We start from the raw sequence: 17,540 nt of genomic DNA on the forward strand, positions 1-17,540 counted from the left end.
CTTCGCTGCTGGCCTGTTTGTTTGCAAAGGGGAACAAAGTCCTTGGGCTCACTGAGCCTCAGTACAAATGAATACAGTCACCTTTCCCGACTGCTCGACTTTTTATGAGATGAGTTTTGACTCGTTTCCAGACTAATTTTCATTTGCTCATTCTTGTACCTTTGTTTAGTACAAATCTTTTTTCCTTTTGGTCTTCAGCCCTAGCTCTGCATGCCTCTGGGATTTGGATTTCTCCTATTTGGTCTTCCTGCAGGCAGCAATCTACTCTCCATTCTACTACCCCTCTCAGGTTTTGCCAGGCTGAACAAGTTAAACTCAGCCTGAGACCTTCCTGGCCATGCTGTCCTCTTCCCAGCACATGCTCCAGTTTTGCTTCTTATTTTTGCACAGACATGGGCAGAACCATCCTCCCTGTTTCTGCCAGGGGTCACATCCTTGCCCAATGCACCACCAGCACAGCACCCACCTCCGTCTGAACCCTCCCGTTCGGAGGAACGAGTGATGTTAATTTGATGACTCATTCTTTCCAGCAGCACACTGCTCTGTCTTCAGGCCCTTTCCTTGCACAACTTCACATGCCACCATGGAGGGATGGGAGGACAGCAAACTCTTCCATCCTCTCAGCTTCTTGGGACGTGCTTGGGGCAGTGGTTTGCAAGGGACATGCCTGGAGCATCAGCTGCATAACAGCAATCAGGAAGCAAACTGCTAATCCAAAAGGGACCCTTGGGGTCTTGCAGGTGCAGCCACGGTAGGACAAGACAACAGCAGTTGCCCTTGTTTTCCGAAGCCAACTGCGTCGTCCAAATCATCGCAAGGTGGGTGCGAGACCCTTTCTCATCGCTGATGGTGTCCAGGCTCACCTGATGGCAAATGGCTACAGCACAGGTGCTGGCTCCAGCCTCCACAGTAAAGCCATTTCCAGCCTTTAGTAACCTATTTTCTGCAGTGGGTGGTCCCTCACCTCCCAAAACCCAACCAAACACTTTCTAATGCAGATAATGTAGCTATATTTCCCCAGTTCCGTGCACAAAGGCTTGATTTAGCCTGTCAAAAGTAAATATCTTGTACCAGGGCAGTCGAGATGCCTGCAGGGGCTGGCACGTATGAGGCGGGACCTGAGTGTCGAGCAGGTTTTGTTTGCTCCACGTTTTCCTGGAACAGGTTGCTGTTTCGCAAGCCAATGACAAGACTGGCCGCTGCATGGGGCAGTGGGTCACCTGCTGGCAGAGCTTCACAGGAGGTGAAGCACCCAGCGGGGAGCAGGGCAGAGGAAGAGGAGAGATCTTTGCAGAAATCCCATTTTGCCCTCCCAGTTTGCCAGTGGGACACTGGGCTCAGCTGGCCTCTCTCACAAGGACAATCCACTCCAGCCTCCAGCCTGTGGCCAGGCTGCAAACATGGGGATGCCGAGTGGTCTCCATCCCTCTTCCAGCCGCCCTGGGGGCAGAAAACCCACCTGTGGAGGGGCTAAGAGTGCGGGGACCCTCCTGCTGATGGCCTGCCTTTGGGGTGAGTGACGTTTGCCTTCGCTGATGACTGCAGGGAGCCCACCGGCCACGTCGGTTCCTCCAGACTGTTCAGCTAGCACTTCTTGGGGTAGAGGCTTGTTGGGGGTCCTGGGTTTCACTTGGGGGTCTTGGGCAGTGGGGAATGGCTTGTCACGGCCTTGGAGGCAGGTGAAATGATTTTTTACACAAAGTCGGGACCTCATCTCTCTGCGCTGCCCTCCAAGAGCCATGCATTGCAGGTCTACTTCTGCACACATGGTTTTGTCCCATAATCAAAGGCTTGTGCTCCATAATTAATGGCTTGTGAGCATTACAAGAGTGGAGGAAAGCATGCCCGGTCCTGAAACTGTCTCAGAGCTTGCCATGGCCTCCTGCCCTGCTTTAATCTTGGGTTATCCTGGACCGTACATGGCAAACTCACGGTATTGCAGCACAGAGGGGTTTGGTCAAACCCAACAGCACTCTACATTAAGAGGGGAGGCTCCCTGTATGATGGAGCAAGTAGAGACCCACAGAGCCAGGACAAGGCTGGGTGGCTCATGGCTGTGCACACAAGGAACCAAATATTTGTTGGGCTAATGGGGCAGACAGGCAAGATGCTGGCAAGAGACATGACCCTTGTGCTCAGGCAGAGCTGTATGGAAGCTGCAGACCCTACAGGTCCCTTATTCACAGCCATGGTGTGCTGTCAGACATAGGCGCAAGGTGGGGGAGCAACATCATGCGGATGGTTAATGGCAGCTTTGCTTTGGGAATGGTTAAGAAAGGGCTTAAGGCTTTGTCCAAGCTGCCCTAGCTCAGAGCATAAGCTGGTCGTTTGAGCTGGGTGACCTTCTTAGAGCTGTTTCACATTTACAAAAGGCATGAGCAGAAAGACTCTTCTGATCAGGTTTGGAAGGAGCAAAATTAGGAACATCCTTTCCCTACTGGTAGGGATTTTGTTTTAATTTCCAGGCTGATTAGTTGCTAAGGACAGTTTGTACCTCTTGGAACTAAAATTTTGCTTCTACTTGCTTGGGTTTTCTCTTTCTTTAGTGTTCTACTCACAAACAGTACAATCTTCCCAATTCTTTGGGAAATCCTGCTCCTGCAATTTCAGTACAGTCTTTTCCTCTGCGACAGTCAGTATCTCCTGGCTGGCTGGAGACACCTGGGCCGGTGTCAGTGCACAGTCAATGCACAAGCAAGCGGGCAGTGCTTGCCAGAAACGTGCCAAGAAGTATATCAGCTCTTCTAAGTCTCAGCTGCAGGGCTGATTTATTGCTAATACAGAGTAGCCTCATCACTTCTGGTAAAAATAAGGAAACAGAGCAAAAAGTGCATGGGGAAAGCGGGCAAAGGATGAAACAGAAGAGACAGCCATTGTCAGGACTGTGCTCTTACCTTGGGGACAGGAGAGCTTGCAAACTGGAGACCCAGTGCCAGCAAGGCATCTGGTTCAGCCTCCTCGTAGAAGGGAATTTTCAGGGGTGGTTTTGCAAAGATGTTGTTTTATTGCAAAGACGCTTTCCTGCTCCCCGCTGTACAGCCTGAATGAAAGAGCTGAGCTACACACTCCTGCGCCCAGCGTGCTGCAGCTGCCCAGATGCTGTTCATATGTGAATGACTCAGGGATTTGATTTTTAACCTGTTTTGTACTCTTTCGCCTCCCTGTGACTTCCCAAGTGCTACGTCTGGTTCCCTGCTTGCTGATAGTTGGACCTATGCACAGATCAGTGCCTGAGCACTTTGGAAATCATTATCCATGGTCAAAAAGCTTATTTACACAATGCAATCATATCCCTCTTGAACTTTTTTTTTCTTTTTGCTGCTTGCCCAGTTGAGCTCTCCATGTGACTAACGTCCAGTTACGGCTTCTTTCTGCACAGTCTTCCTTTGGTTAATGCTCTTGCACAAAAGTGTGTCTATGGGACCCGCAGCAATCTCATGCCGTGGGTCTTCATACTGCCTTAGTTCAAGCACTTTTCTACTCATCCTTGCAAGCTTGCCACGCAGATGGACCCCAAGGCATTACTCACTCTTGAGTTACATCTTTGCCACTGTCCGCTTGTAGAAAAACATACATAAGCTCAAATACCCTTGTTTTTCTGCCTATTACATGAGCAAGAAAAGGGCTCCTGGGGTGTGGGATCCACACTGAGGTTAATTCAGGGATTTAGATGCAGACATGGGGCTCAGTTGCCTACAAACAGATGCCCAGGGCCATCTGAGATGTCCAGGGCAGGTGTGGAATTGTCAACAGCACCTCTGAAATCCTTTTTTGGGGCAAGAGCCATCTCAACGTGTGAGCAGCCAAGCCCCATCCACCCCCAGGGTTTCACCTCTCCTCTTTCCCCTCTCGGCTTTGCAGGCACAGTCGCTGAGAGACCAGGGGAGCTTCTTCGCCTGGTGGGTGGCCCTGACCGCTGCGCTGGGCGGGTGGAGGTGCTCCACAATGGGACGTGGGGGACAGTGTGTGATGACGGCTGGGGTTCCCCTGAGGGCCAGGTCGTGTGCCGGCAGCTGGGCTGTGGGACAGTGCTGTCGGTGGCACCAGGAGTTCGGTACGGAGAAGGAACTGGACAGATATGGTTAGATGAGGTCAACTGCACTGGGGAGGAAAAGGACCTCTCTGAATGCCGAGCTAGGCCATGGGGGGAACACAACTGTCACCACGTGGAGGACGCCAGCGTTGAGTGCTCAGGTAGCCCAGGACAGCAGCCACCTGGCTGTGCACCACCTCCACCCCTGCATCCCTTCCTGCTGTACTGGCGGTGATGCACAACCGTTCTCCGACTATTCCCCTTGGGGCACCCACAGACTCCAGCATCACTGCCCTGGGCACCCTCCAGTTGTTCAACGGCCCCAACCGCTGCGCTGGGAGGGTGGAGGTGCTCCACAACCACATGTGGGGGACGGTCTGCGATGACGGCTGGGACCTGATGGATGCAGCAGTGGTGTGCCGGCAGCTGGGCTGCGGCCCAGCGCTGTCGGCCACCAGCGGCGCTCGCTTTGGGAGGGGCCACGATCCCATCTGGTTGGACGAGGTGGACTGCACTGGCACTGAGGACACCCTCTTCAACTGCCGGGCCAGCAAGTGGGGGGACAACAACTGCTTCCACGGGGAGGATGCTGGAGTGATATGTTCAGGTAACTCACCTCAAGGCGCAAGAGGGATCAACTTCAGACTCTCAGGGTTTCCTAAGGGATCATGGGATGGCTCCTACTTTCCCAGGGGTGCTCACCCGTGGCATCCCCTTTGCAGCTCTGGGGAGCACCTGCAGCACACAGGTGGGCAAGTCACCCTGCAAAGCCTTCACCCTCCTGCTGGTGCTGTGGATCCAGTGATGGATCCACAGGCTGCCCAGAGAGGGTGTGGAGTCTCCTTCTCTGGAGATATTCAAAACCCACCTGGGTGCGTTCCTGTCCAAACTGCTCTAGGTGACCCTGCTTTGGCAGAGGGGTTGGTTCAGCCCTGACTATTCTGTGATTCTGTGATTCTAAGCTGCAGGAACAGCAAAGGGCCATTTATTTGCAGTCACGTGTATGAATTACAGCAAACCTGACTCAAAGCCTTGTTTACCTTGGGGGCAACTAGGCTTTACCATGAAAAGCTTTCTGCAGGTGTAACTCGCCCTCCCCAGTTTCTGCCCATCCAACCAGGCCAACCAGGCCAGGTTTGTCTTGCCCATCATCTGTGCTTTACGGCTTTTGATGAAGTTTTTGGTGCACATGTAGCTCAGGTCTTTTATTTGGGCTTTGCAATAAAGCCTCTTTGCAAAGCCACCCTTCAAAATTCACTTTTAAGAGGATGCTGAGTGTTGCAGGCACTCAGTCTCCAGTTTGGGTGCTAAGCATGCACGGAGGATGCTCAGGCTGGAGCAGAAGCAGCCATGGCTCTCCCAGTGCACTTACCCTTGCATGTCGTTGGCAGCTTCAGGGATGTCTGTGGCCGCTGAGCTCCGCCTGGCCAACGGTTCGACACGCTGTGAAGGCAGGGTAGAGGTCACGCACAACGGCACCTGGGCAGCCCTGTGTGACGAGGGCTGGGGTCTGGCCGAGGCTCGAGTGGTGTGCAGGCAGCTGGGCTGCGGGAGAGCTCTGTCAGCACCCGGCGGGTCGCATTTTGGGCAAGGACCTGGGCAAATGTGGCCTGACAGCGTGAGCTGCGTGGGCACGGAGACTGCCTTCTCTGCGTGCAAGGCAAAGCCCCGGGGACACGGCACTTGTCACCGTGGGAGAGAAGCTGGCGTGGTGTGTGCAGGTAACCCCCTCAGGAGCGACATGGCATGAGAAGTGGTGGGTCTTGGTCCATCAACTTGATTTTTCACCTCTGCAAGCAGCCCCAGGCAACGTGCCTTCTTTATGAGCATTTCCATCATGGGTTGTCTGGGGGGCAATTTTGGGCATCCTCCTGGAGGAGCTGGTGCTGATGCCAGTGGATGGGATGCTGCTGTGGTGCAGCTTGCAGCCTCTCGCCCCTTAGCCAGCAGGCACTGAGGATCAGCCAGCTCTTTTTGAGGTGATTAGATGAGCCTGCAGCACTTGGTGCAACACTCAGCGACCTGAGAAGGTGCCAGGACAGTTTTCCTTACCCAAGGGTCGCAGCATGCTGTCCCTTGCCCATATTTCCTTTTTTTAGGTAACTCAGAGGGTGACCAGGTCCGTCTGGTGAACTATGGCAGCCGCTGTGCTGGCAGGGTCGAGGTCTTCCATAGCAAGCAGTGGGGGACCGTGTGCGATGACAACTGGGACCTGCTGGATGCCGAGGTCGTCTGCCGGCAGCTGGACTGTGGACGAGCACTGTCAGCCCCCGGCGGGGGTCAGTTCGGGCGTGGGGTCGGCATCATCTGGATGGATGAGACGAACTGCACGGGGATGGAGAGCACACTGTCCTCCTGCCGGGGCCGGCCATGGGGCATCAATAATTGCTACCATGGGGAAGACGCTGGCGTGGTTTGCTCAGGTTTGACCATTGTTCCTTCAGCATCGCTCCACACAAGGCAGTGGGAGGGGGGTTTATGTCATGATGGCAGGTCTGCACCCCTAGCTGAGACTGGGGGTCAGCATCAGCAGCCAGTGGGGTTTTTCTGGACCCTCCCTACACCTGATGGTCCCATCAGGGGGCTACTTTTCCCATACCAAGGTGTTTATTTGGGGTGGCTGGAGGCATTCCTGCAATGATCCCTATTTCCCACCCCTCCCAGTACCTTCCAGCTCTAACAACAGGACCAACTCATTGCAGGGAAGCTCGTCAAAGCCACCCGCATGGCAAGGAATTCTTGCAGGGAGTGGGTCCCCCAGTGCGTCCTGGGGTCCATAAGGATGCAGGACCAGTGTGGACCACCCTCTGCAGGGAGATGCTCTTGTGCAGGGTACTCCTGGGTGGAAGATTCGGGTGGTGGTGGGGACCCCTCCTGTTCTCCCCTTCTCTGCTTTTTGACAGCTTGAAGACGGGCCAGGAGCTTAACTGCAATATCATAAGCATGGAGGGAAACTGGCCGCCATTTGAAGGCATTAATGAATCTCTCGGATGTTTGCAGACTCAATCATCCCCGAACCAGCTCATCTCCGTCTGGCAAATGGCTCACACCGCTGCGCTGGCAGAGTCGAGGTGCTTCACCAGGAGGAGTGGGGAGTCGTCTGTGACCGTGGCTGGGATAAGAAGGATGCTGAGGTCGTGTGCCAGCAGCTGGGCTGTGGGACGGTGTTGCCAGCACTGGAGGAGGTGGACTTCGGCACCGGACCCCTGCGCGTCTGGCTGGACAACGTGAACTGCCAGGGGACAGAGTCAACCCTTACAAAATGCCAGGCGAGCCCGTGGGGAGAGAGCAGCTGCAGCCATGGAAAGCATGCCAGCGTGGTGTGCTCAGGTGCGTTTTACTCCAGCCCCAGCAGTGGGTCAGGATGCACCAGTAATATCCCCCCCATCCCAGTTGGGAGCAAGGTGCTAGCTTCACCCCACTTGCTGCTGGGTCAAGTACTCCCAAGCCCTTTGAGAAGTGTCTCCACGGGAGGGCATGAGATGCTGTGGGTTCAGAGGTGACGTGACCATGCAGCATCGGCTATGTGCCGAAATGCAGGGTCTTTCCTCTAACCACAAAGGCACTGGATGATCTGAGCATCTCCCTGCCTGTTTGCAGGCTCGGCTGTTTCCAGCTTTGCCCCGGTCCGGCTGGTGGATGGCCCAGGTCCCTGCGCCGGGAGGGTTGAGGTGTTTCACAGTGGGAGATGGGGGACAGTGTGTGATGACAGCTGGGACTTCATGGATGCCAAAGTGGTGTGCCAGCAACTGGACTGTGGGGTGGTGATATCGGCTCCACGGCGGGCTTACTTTGGGGAGGGACAGGGACCCATCTGGCTGGACAACGTGCACTGCACGGGGACAGAGGCTGCCCTCTCCGAATGCAGAGCCAACACCTGGGGCGTCCATGGATGTGAGCACGGAGAAGATGCCGGCGTGGTGTGCTCAGGTAACCACCACCCATCCTGGCACCGGGAACACCACGGCAAACCTTCCCACAGTCCTCTTGTGCTGGGGTTTGACTCTGCTTTCCCCTGTGGGTGCAAGGACTTGCAATGACGGAACAGTTTTCAGCCAGCCTGGAGACCCTTTGCTTTGAAATCAGTGGTCCATCCTGGTGGAAGAGGGCACCACCTGTATACAGACATTAAAGTCTCAGAAAAACAAACACCTTGCCCATTTGCACTACTATCACTAAAAATACGGTCTCCAGCTTTTGACTGATGTTATTTATCACAAATCCTGGCAGTTAGCACAGGCCGGAGAGACCATTCCCATCAAGCAAATTACAACATGGCCACCTACTTCTTCACAGTGGGGCAGACTACAGTATGAATGGTTCTTTGCCCATTACAGTCAGGGAGGACTTTGTTGATCCACGGTAGAAGTACCCTGTGACGCTCAGAGCTGCGTGAGCCCACGAGAGCCCATCTCCCATCCCTCTATCTCCTCTCCAACTCTGACTTTCTGCCAGAGGAACCCCACAACCCATTTTAGTGGCTGTTAAAAAGCTGGGGCCACTGGTTTGCTTGATATCAGGGCGGACTTTGCTTAATATCCGTTTGTCACTGACCAAGACAGCCAGCATTGAATTCAGTCACCCCAGCATGGGAAGGTAGCATCTCACCCTAGTTGGGCTAAGAGATCCTGCAAGAAAACCTGTGCCCTTCAGAAGCAGCAGCTGGAGGGCGGGTGAGGTATCCCAGGAGTCCCAAACGGCACAAGGATGCCTACATCTTGGCAACTAGACCCTGCCCTATGTGCCTGTTTAGGAAGGCAAACTATATAAGGTCCATTGACTATATTCTGGTCAAGCCCACGCTAATCAAGACTTGGGCACCACTTGGGCCAGTTCACATCACACCTCAAAGGTCATCTCTGTCATTGCAAGAGCATCCTTGAACTCCCAAGGCTGCTCAGCCTCTGGTGTGAACCCATTGGTGGCAGCTGGAGGTTTCCCAGTGCAGAAGGTATCTCCGTAATGTGTGTACGCTCTCTGGTGTTGTAGAATCGGGCATTGCCGACCTTGGAAGCCTCCGCTTGGTCAACGGCTCAGACTCGTGCTCTGGGAGAGTTGAAGTGTTTCATGATCAGCGCTGGGGAGGCATCTGCACCGATGGCTGGGACCTGGCTGAAGCCCACGTGGTGTGTCGGCAGCTGGGCTGTGGAGCGGCGCACTCGGCCACAGGGTCTACCCAGTTTGGGACAGGAGATGGCCTGATCTGGGTGGATGCTGTGGAGTGCACCGGGACAGAGGGGGCCCTCTTCGAATGCAAGGTCAAGTTCTGGGGCACCAAAAGCTGCAAGTCGAAGGGGCACGCAGGTGTCTCATGCTCTGCAGCCGCAGGTCAGTGGCGGTGAGTCAGGGATCAGTCCTCCCTTGGGGGAGGCCGTGCAGTCTGATCAAATTTGCCCATCCAGCTCCTCCTTGTCCTGGCTCAACCACCCCTTGTTCCTGAGGTCCCACCAGGGAGCACAAGGTGTTTTCCATTTCAAGGTCTACCAGTCTCTGGCTTCCCTGAGGCAAAGTGCTTGGAAATCCCAAACCTGGGATTCCCACAAATCCCAAGCCTGCAAGATATAGGCTTTCCATCACACACAAAGAGCCCTGGCACACCAGGGTTGCAGCTGCCCCTGTGGTTTTTTTAACCCATTCTACCACACAGCCACTAGTCCTCCAGGAGTCCCTTCTCTTCACCAAGCTCAGGTGCACTTGGTGCCTCCTTGCCTGGTTGTTCCCGTGAGGATGCTCACATCATGGGAGCCCCTTGGTAACTTGGCCAGGTTCACAGTCTCCTGGGCATGGTCCTACCAGGCTTGTCCCCGAAAGTGTTCATGTGTGCACACCCAGGATGCAGCAATAGCAGAAGTGCTCCATGCTGGTGGACACCTTGCAAGACCCCTTACAAGGGGAGGTCCACCACGTTGCCAGCCACTGGACAGGCAGGCATTTCTGGCCATGATTTATTGTCCTCCTATTCTGTTTTTAGACTTGAACCTAGGGAGCTCAGAAGCCTTGCGGTTGGTGAACAGCCCGCACCGCTGTGCTGGGAGGGTGGAGGTCTTCCACAACCAGCAGTGGGGGACCATCTGTGACAACGGCTGGGACCTGAAGGATGCAGCCGTAGTGTGCCGGCAGCTGGGCTGCGGGACGGCCGTGTCAGCCCCAGGTTCATCCGGTTTTGGGCAAGGATCTGGTCCCATCTGGCTAGATGGGGTGGGTTGCCTCGGGACAGAAGCCACCCTTGCTGAATGCCCAGTCAAGCCTTGGGGACACCATGCATGTAATCACATGGAAGACGCCAGCGTTGTGTGCTCAGGTAACCCTCACCACTTGTTTTCTCTGTAAGATGGACCAAGCCCTGCCTTCTGCAGGCTGGGAACAGTTTGGAAACAAGCTGACCAACAAATTGCCCAGGTTGGTAGAAACTGCGTTGAAATACAGTGTTCAGAGACAAGGAAAAACATGATAACCCGGGAAAAAAAGCAGCATGGCTTAAGACATGCCTCAGTGGCTGGTACTGTTGGAGGTGTCCAAGATGTTTTCATGAGGTGAAGCACCTGCACCCTTGGGGAGCGGTGGCTGGAGGGTGCATGGGTGCTGCTCAAGTGGCAGCAGATGTGACTGAGAGCAGGCAGAGCACCTTGCGCTGCTGGCACTGGGAAATGTCAGGATGCACAGATAAATACAGAATGATGCACTGGAACCAGCTGCTCTCGTGTGGTACACCACATTTGAGCTGGCTGCTGCCGGTCTAGCCTTGGCCTTAGAAGGTCAACCTCCATGGACAGGTCAGTGTGGCAGTCAGAAGCAGTCAGGACAGGGACAACCAGATAAAGATCCTTTGCCATTTCCTCTAGGGCAAGAAGTGTGTTAGTGCCGGGTGAACCTTGGTGATGCAGCTTCCAAAGAAGGGGGAAGGAAAGTACGGGGGAAAACTGTGAAGGATCCTTGTGATCCCTTCTTCCCCAGCACGGTGTCCCTCAGGTGGAGATGTGTGCTTCCTCCTGTCCCGACCTCTGAACCAGGGTGCAACCACCCTCAGGGTGCAGCTGGTAGAAGGGACCTTCTGCGTCTCCTTCCACCCTGCAGAAACCCCTGTGCTCACTTTGCTGGAAGTCCCTGCTAAAGGGCAAGGGACACACAAGCAACACCATCCAGAATGGCCACAGGGATGTCCTGTCTTCTCCAATCCAGCAGGTGTTAAGATGCACACGCGTTTCCCTAATAATGCCCATTCTTGGGTATTTTTCAGGCTCGGGGATTGCCAGCAGCCACAGGCTTCGCCTGGTGGGTGGTTTGAGCGAGTGCGCCGGCAGAGTCGAGGTGTTTTATAACAATGAGTGGGGGACAATCTGTGACGACGGGTGGGACCCTAAGGATGCAGCGGTGGTCTGCTGGCAGCTGGGCTGTGGAGTGGCCCTCTCGGCCCCCGGCTTGGCTCGGTTTGGGTGGGGAGCCAGCCCCATCTGTCTGGATGATATGAGCTGTACAGGGGAGGAAACCGATTTCTTTGAGTGCCAAGCCAAGACGTGGGGCATCCACAACTGCCACCATGGGGAGGATGCCGGCGTGGTGTGTGCAGCTGAGATCCGGGATGAGGGTGGACAGAGGCAGAGCTCCTGCTGGTACCAAGGGGCAGGCAGGTGGCCTCCTTTGGAGGAGATACTGTGTACAAGGCTGGCGTAGGGGCTTCTTGCCGTCTCACCCATGCGTATCTCCTGGACCTTCACCTCAAGGCCAAGAGCAAGGTCCTGCACCTGGGTTAAGGCAATCCCCACTATCAATACAGACTGGGGGATGGAGGGATTCAGAGCAGCTTTGAGGAGAAGGACTTGGAGGTACTGGTGCAGGAAAAGCTGGACATGAGTCTGCATTGTGTGCTCACAGCCCAGAAAGCCAACCGCATCCTGCGCTGCACCAAAACCCACACGGTCAGCAGAGCGAGGGAGGGGATTCTGCCCCTCTGCTCTGCTCTGGGGAGACCCCACCTGGAGTACTGCGTCCAGCAAGAAAGACATGGACCTGTTGGAGCAGGTCCAGAAGAGGGTCATGAAAATCGTCAGAGGGCTGGAGCACCTCTGCTATGAAGACAGGCTGAGAGAGTTGGGGTTGTTCAGCCTGGAGAAAAGAAGGCTCTGGGAAGACCTTATAGCAGCCTTTCATTATGTAAAGGGGGCTTATAAGAATGGTGGGGACAGACTTTTTACCAAGGCCTGTAGTGACAGGACAAGGGGCAGGGTTTTAAACTGAAAGAGTGTAAATTTAGATTGGACATAAAGAAGAAATTCTTTACTCTGAGGGTGGTGAGACACTGGCCCAGGTTGCCCAGAGAAGCTGTGGCTGCCCCATCCCTGGAGGCGTTCAAGGTCAGGTTGGATGGGGCTTTGAGCAACCCGGTCTAGTTGAAGATGTCCCTGCCCATGGAAGCGGAATTGGACTAGATGCTCTTTAAAGGTCAATGCTGTCCCTGCCCTGCCCCTCCCTGTAGGCACATGGGATGCTGCAAGAGGGGGTGGTCCACGGATGCAGGCAGGAGGTGGTCCAGGAATGTGGAGGTTCCCAGCAACCGCACACTCACCTATTTCCCTCTGCACAGAAGGGAGCAACTCCAGCTCAGCGAACCTGCGGCTGGTGAATGGGCCACACCGCTGTGCCGGGAGGGTGGAGGTGCTCCACGATGGGCAGTGGGGGACAGTCTGCGACGATGGCTGGGACCTGAATGACGCAGCAGTGGTGTGCAGGCAGCTGGGCTGCGGCAGGGCCACGGCAGCCTCTGGTCGGGCTCTCTTCGGGCAGGGGACAGGGCACATCTGGCTGGATGATGTGGGCTGTGCCGGTAACGAGGATGCCCTCACCCAGTGCCGAGCTCATCCCTGGGGACAGAGTAACTGCAACCATAGAGAAGACGCCAGCGTCGTGTGCTCAGGTACATCCCACTCCTGCAACATGGGGTGTCCAGGGGGGCCCAGTGTGGGATCCATCCTGCTACCTTCAAGGTGACGCTGCAGTGGGATGGTCAAGCCCTGCCTGGGGTGGGGGGTCCTCTCGCCCCAGTTCTGGGCATTGCCACTGGCACTGGTGTGTGTCCCCATCACGACGTTTCTGCGGTGCTTCCAGACACCGGTGAAACCAACTCATCCACTGTCCGGCTCATGGATGGCCCACATCGCTGCGCCGGGAGGGTGGAGGTGCTCCACAACCACATGTGGGGGACGGTCTGCGATGACGGCTGGGACCTCGTGGACGCAGTGGTGGTGTGCCGGCAGCTGGGCTGCGGCGAGGCCATCGCGGCCCCAGCAGGGGCTTCCTTCGGCAGGGGACTGGATCCCATCTGGCTGGACAGGGTCGCCTGCACTGGTGGGGAGAAGGCCCTTGAGGAGTGTAAGACCAGGCCCTGGGGAATCAACGGCTGCAGCCACGAAGAGGATGCTGGCGTGGTCTGTTCAGGTGATGCTCATTCCTGCAGGGTCCTAAAAGTATAGCTTGGAGCTCTTTCCTCCTTTTTCCTCACAAGCTTTTTCCTCTCCAAGCTGACCTCAGGAGCGTTGGGTGCAGAAAGGAGATTTGCAGAGCATGGGGGCTCGTCCCCTTGGCAGATGGCATTTGTTTCCCATCCCCACATCCTAGTAGCTGCCCCAGCCCAACTGCCCTTTGTGCAGCTAAGCAGGGAAGGGGGCAAAAAGGACATTGACACCTGGTTTGTGATGTGGGCTGCACCGAGACTCTGCTGGGTCTCAGTGAGACTCCGAGAAAGGGGATTTATTTCTCCCCTTCCCCATCAGGGACCGATTCTGGAGGCCAAATGTAGACGCCTGGTGGTGCTTATGAAGCCCCAAGGGCCATGCCTGCCCGCATGTCTCCGCAGGCAGGGCTCAGGCCGGGATCTGTCCTCCCGTCCCACCACGGCTGGGCATCTGCCCTAGGTCTGCACCCCAGCTGCCGCCACCAGAAAGCCCTGCTGGACACGCAATCCTCTTATCCTCAACCCTACGTCACCTGCTTCTCTGCCCGCAGACCTGGCCCGGGCAGAGATCCGCCTGGTGGAAGGCCTGAACCGCTGCGCTGGGAGGGTGGAGGTGCTCCATGATGGGCAGTGGGGGACAGTCTGTGACGACGGCTGGGACCTCAGAGAGGCGATGGTGGTGTGCAGGCAGCTGGGCTGTGGCAGGGCCACGGTAGCCCCTGTCCGGGCTCGCTTTGGGCAGGGGATAGGACGCATCTGGCTGGATGATGTGGTCTGTGTCGGGACTGAGGACAACCTCGCCCAGTGCCGAGCTCGTCCCTGGGGAGAGAGTAACTGCAACCACGGAGAAGATGCTGGCGTGGTGTGTTCAGGTACATCTCATCCTGTGACACAGAGCATTGGGGATGGGCACAGGAGGGCCTATCTGTCTGCCTCCAGGGTGATATTAGCTCTGGAAAGGTGTGATTTTTGGGGAAGGGGGCTGGCAAAGGGTCATAGTCTCTTGGCCAGGCTTGTCCCCAACCCAGCAACAGGTTCCCACCCCCTTCACAACCATTATCTTATCAAAACCATCACACCCCGCCTCCCGGTGGCACTAAGCGAGCCAAGCCCTGTCTCGAGGGGAACCAATTGACCCAAAACCCCCAGCCTGGTCTCCATTGCCTGGTCCACACACTTGCGTGGAGGAGACACCACGATTTTAGGGTATGAAGGTGCAACTGAAGTCCATCCCTACAGCCATGCTCCTTCTGGAAGGGTTGGAGGGTTGCATCCCTTGCCAGGGGGAGGGGGGGGACCAGAATGACTCTGTATTTGCACTCTGGCTTCTGGTTTGGGGATTTTTTTGTCATGAGGTTGTGGGTGTCCTGTTCTCCTTTCCTAACTGTTTTTCTCCTAACAGATGCCAACATCACGGAGGAGGTACAGGTCCGCCTGGCTGACGGCCCGAACCGCTGTGCTGGGAGAGTGGAGGTGCTTCACCAAGGGCAGTGGGGGACCATCTGCGACGACAGCTGGGATTTGAACGACGCCAAGGTGGTCTGCCGGCAGCTGGGCTGCGGGACAGCTGTGGCGGCCCCGGGCCAAGCTCACTTCGGGCAAGGGTTGGAACCCATCTGGCTGGATGATGCAGAGTGCACCGGCCTGGAGACCACCTTCACCCAGTGCAGCCTTAGCAGCTGGGGAGTCCATAACTGCAACCACGAGGAAGACACGGGAGTCGTGTGCTCAGGTGGTCCACAGGGAGAATGCTCAGATGCCCCAAAAAAGCCTTTTATGCAGGACTGGGAGGCTGGTAGCACTGGTGGGACATCAGTGATGGGAATCACTGGTTTCAAGGCCAGGCTGGACGGGGCTTTGAGCAACCTGGGCTAGTGGGAGGTGTCCCTGCCCAGGGCAGGGGGGTTGGAACTGCATGATCTTTTAAGGTCCCTTCCAACCCAAACCATTCTATGAATGACCTTGCAAGGGAGCAGGGGGGTATGTGAATTTTGCAGCAGGTACAGGTGGCAAATGGCATGCATGGCCCTCTCCATCTACCTGCTGGGTCTTAGGGGACATCTCACCCTCTCTGCTCCCTCTTGCAGGCACAAACCCCTTGCAGGTGCGGGTGCAGGACGGCCCCGGTCCCTGCGCGGGGCGGGTGGAGGTGCTCTACAACGCTACCTGGCACGGGGTGTGCAGCACTGGCTGGAGCTTGCTGGAAGCTGAGGTGGTCTGCAGGCAACTGGGCTGCGGGCCAGCCCAGTCGGCACCCATCGGAGCCCAGTTCAGGCGGTGGGATGGCCTTGCCTTGCTGGAGGGGCTGAGCTGCCGGGGGCGCGAGTCGCTGCTCCTGGAGTGCCAGCAGAAAGGGACAGGACTGGGGCCGTGCAGGCAGGGCTCAGCAGCCGGTGTGGTGTGCACAAAGCCAAAGGGTGAGCATTGGGATCCTCCGCGGTGTCCATGCCGGGTAGGGGGAAAAGGTCCCAAGGTGAGAAGAAAGGGGAAAGGTGGCACATGTTCACCCCAGGCAGCTCTTGAGGGCTTTTCCTGGGGGATGCACCTCGGTTTCCATCACCCTCGGGAGCATCAGAGATGCCTTCACCACTCGAAACACACTCATCCCTTCCATTTCTTCTTCTTGGAGCCCAAATTTCCTTATCCCCCAGCTCAAACCCTCTGGGCTCCCTCCAGGACCAGCCCTTGTTTCTCAGATAGGTTGTGGTAGACCTGAAACAATTTTGAAGGACAGGGAGTGCGGGGAGGGTCAGAAATAGGCTTGTCTGAGGTGTAGCACCCCAAATCCAAAGTGGGACAACACAACAGAGAGCTGATGGGGGCTGTAAGAGCAGCAGGAACGTGGAAGGTCGCTCTGCCCCGCCCCCCCCCCCGCATTGTCCACCCAGGGAAATGGGTCTTACCGTGAAGCCTAATTAAGGAAAGCCCATCTCCGCCACCAGCTGAGCTGCTGTGGGGTGGTCCGGCTGTGTTAGATTTTAGGTTTTCCTGCACGCTGTTACTGGTCTTGGCTGGAAATGGGATCCCGAGTCCGCTCTCCCCATAACTCCAGGTGCTCCACCCTCCTGCTCGGCACTGATCGCGCTGCTGGTCCTGGTGATGCTGCTGAGTGGGGTCCTGCTGTGGCTCAACCTGCAGAGGAGGTGCATGGCAGCAGCCCATGCTGGAGGTGACAGTCCCATCCTTCTGTGTGTCCCCCCTCAACTTACAGTCCCCGCTCTGGCCACCCCGAAACCCAGGTGGATGCAGAGACGGGGATCAGCTCAGGGGCTGCCACAGCCTGGTGACAGCCCAGTGTCCCCTCCACCTCACAGCCCGTCGGCACCCCCAGAGGCCTTCAGCGACGTCCTTCCAGCCCATGGGGGCCATCTATGTCCCCACCAAGGCAGATGCCCCCGAGGATGCCAACACCGAGACGATGCAGCTCATGAAGGAAGACGCTGCCCCATGATGCCAGCCCCCGCAAGCTCATGTCCCAGGGGTCGCACCAGGCTCCTGCTGCCCCCCACCTTTTCCCTAATCCGCTCTCCTGAAGACTCCAAAGCAGCAGCTGATGGGCAGAACATTTCAAAAACAGCTGGTACCAATGACTTATATGAGGAGACTCGAAATAGCCGGTGCAGAGGGGTCTCCCAGCCTGCTGACGTTTATTTACCTGGCCTTGGCAGCCTCCGGGCAGTGCAAGGCTGAGCTAAAGGAGCAGAGAAGCAGAAGGAGGGGTGCAAACGAATTAAAAGGGGACTCCCAACCCTCCTGGCATGACGGGTGTGAGCGCTGTGGGGGGACACGACAGGAGCTGCTTTTGTGCTTTTCTGCTACAGCTTCCCCCAGACCTTGGATGGAATCAAGACCCCCAGTTCTTGACCATCCCAGGTGCCAGAGCTGCAAAGCGTGTTACCCCACAACCGCAAATACTCAGCCGTCCTCCCTGGATGCATTTTGGGGTGGCCACACAGACCCATTTCCCTTGCCCCCTGCCCCCAACCTGCGACAATCCCTTGGGCACCCAAGGGAATGCCCCTGATGAGGTTCATGGGGTACAAGACGTGCTCTTGCCTG

General features: G+C 56.3%; 1 protein-coding gene across 3 annotated transcripts; it reads left to right on the forward strand.

The window, feature by feature from the left end:
* The first annotated feature begins 783 nt into the window (after window positions 1–783).
* LOC141735053 (scavenger receptor cysteine-rich domain-containing protein DMBT1-like) lies at window positions 784–17,240 on the forward strand. 3 transcript variants are annotated; one of them, XR_012584628.1, is made up of 16 exons: window positions 1,202–1,512; window positions 3,862–4,194; window positions 4,311–4,640; window positions 5,425–5,754; window positions 6,133–6,456; window positions 7,034–7,363; window positions 7,634–7,963; window positions 9,023–9,361; window positions 10,005–10,334; window positions 12,615–12,944; window positions 13,136–13,465; window positions 14,033–14,353; window positions 14,884–15,213; window positions 15,569–15,898; window positions 16,457–16,650; window positions 16,796–16,828. XR_012584628.1 is itself a non-coding variant. In XM_074567481.1 (16 exons), exons 1-16 carry the CDS (start codon window positions 1,401–1,403, stop codon window positions 16,930–16,932), a joined length of 4,653 nt encoding a protein of 1,550 aa, XP_074423582.1. In that variant the 5' UTR covers window positions 1,217–1,400; the 3' UTR covers window positions 16,933–17,240. The 3 variants fall into 3 exon arrangements, 2 of the variants coding, with proteins under 2 accessions (XP_074423583.1, XP_074423582.1); XM_074567481.1 differs by having other exon boundaries at window positions 1,217–1,512; window positions 16,534–16,650; window positions 16,796–17,240; XM_074567482.1 differs by lacking the exons at window positions 12,615–12,944; window positions 13,136–13,465; window positions 14,033–14,353; ... (2 more) ...; window positions 16,457–16,650; window positions 16,796–16,828 and having other exon boundaries at window positions 784–1,512; window positions 9,023–9,371; window positions 10,005–10,170.
* The last annotated feature ends 300 nt before the right edge of the window (window positions 17,241–17,540 follow it).

This window comes from Larus michahellis, chromosome 28 (genome assembly GCF_964199755.1).
Source record: "Larus michahellis chromosome 28, bLarMic1.1, whole genome shotgun sequence".
NCBI lineage: Eukaryota > Metazoa > Chordata > Aves > Charadriiformes > Laridae > Larus > Larus michahellis.

Excerpts from the sequence above, each read along its gene's own strand:
- LOC141735053 (XM_074567481.1), top strand. The coding sequence starts at position 1,401 with ATGGGGATGCCGAGTGGTCTCCATCCCTCTTCCAGCCGCCCTGGGGGC. Across the intron at positions 6,457-7,033 it reads CGCTGGCGTGGTTTGCTCAG|ACTCAATCATCCCCGAACCA; the intron begins GTTTGACCATTG and ends GGATGTTTGCAG. Across the intron at positions 14,354-14,883 it reads TGCTGGCGTGGTGTGTTCAG|ATGCCAACATCACGGAGGAG; the intron begins GTACATCTCATC and ends TTCTCCTAACAG.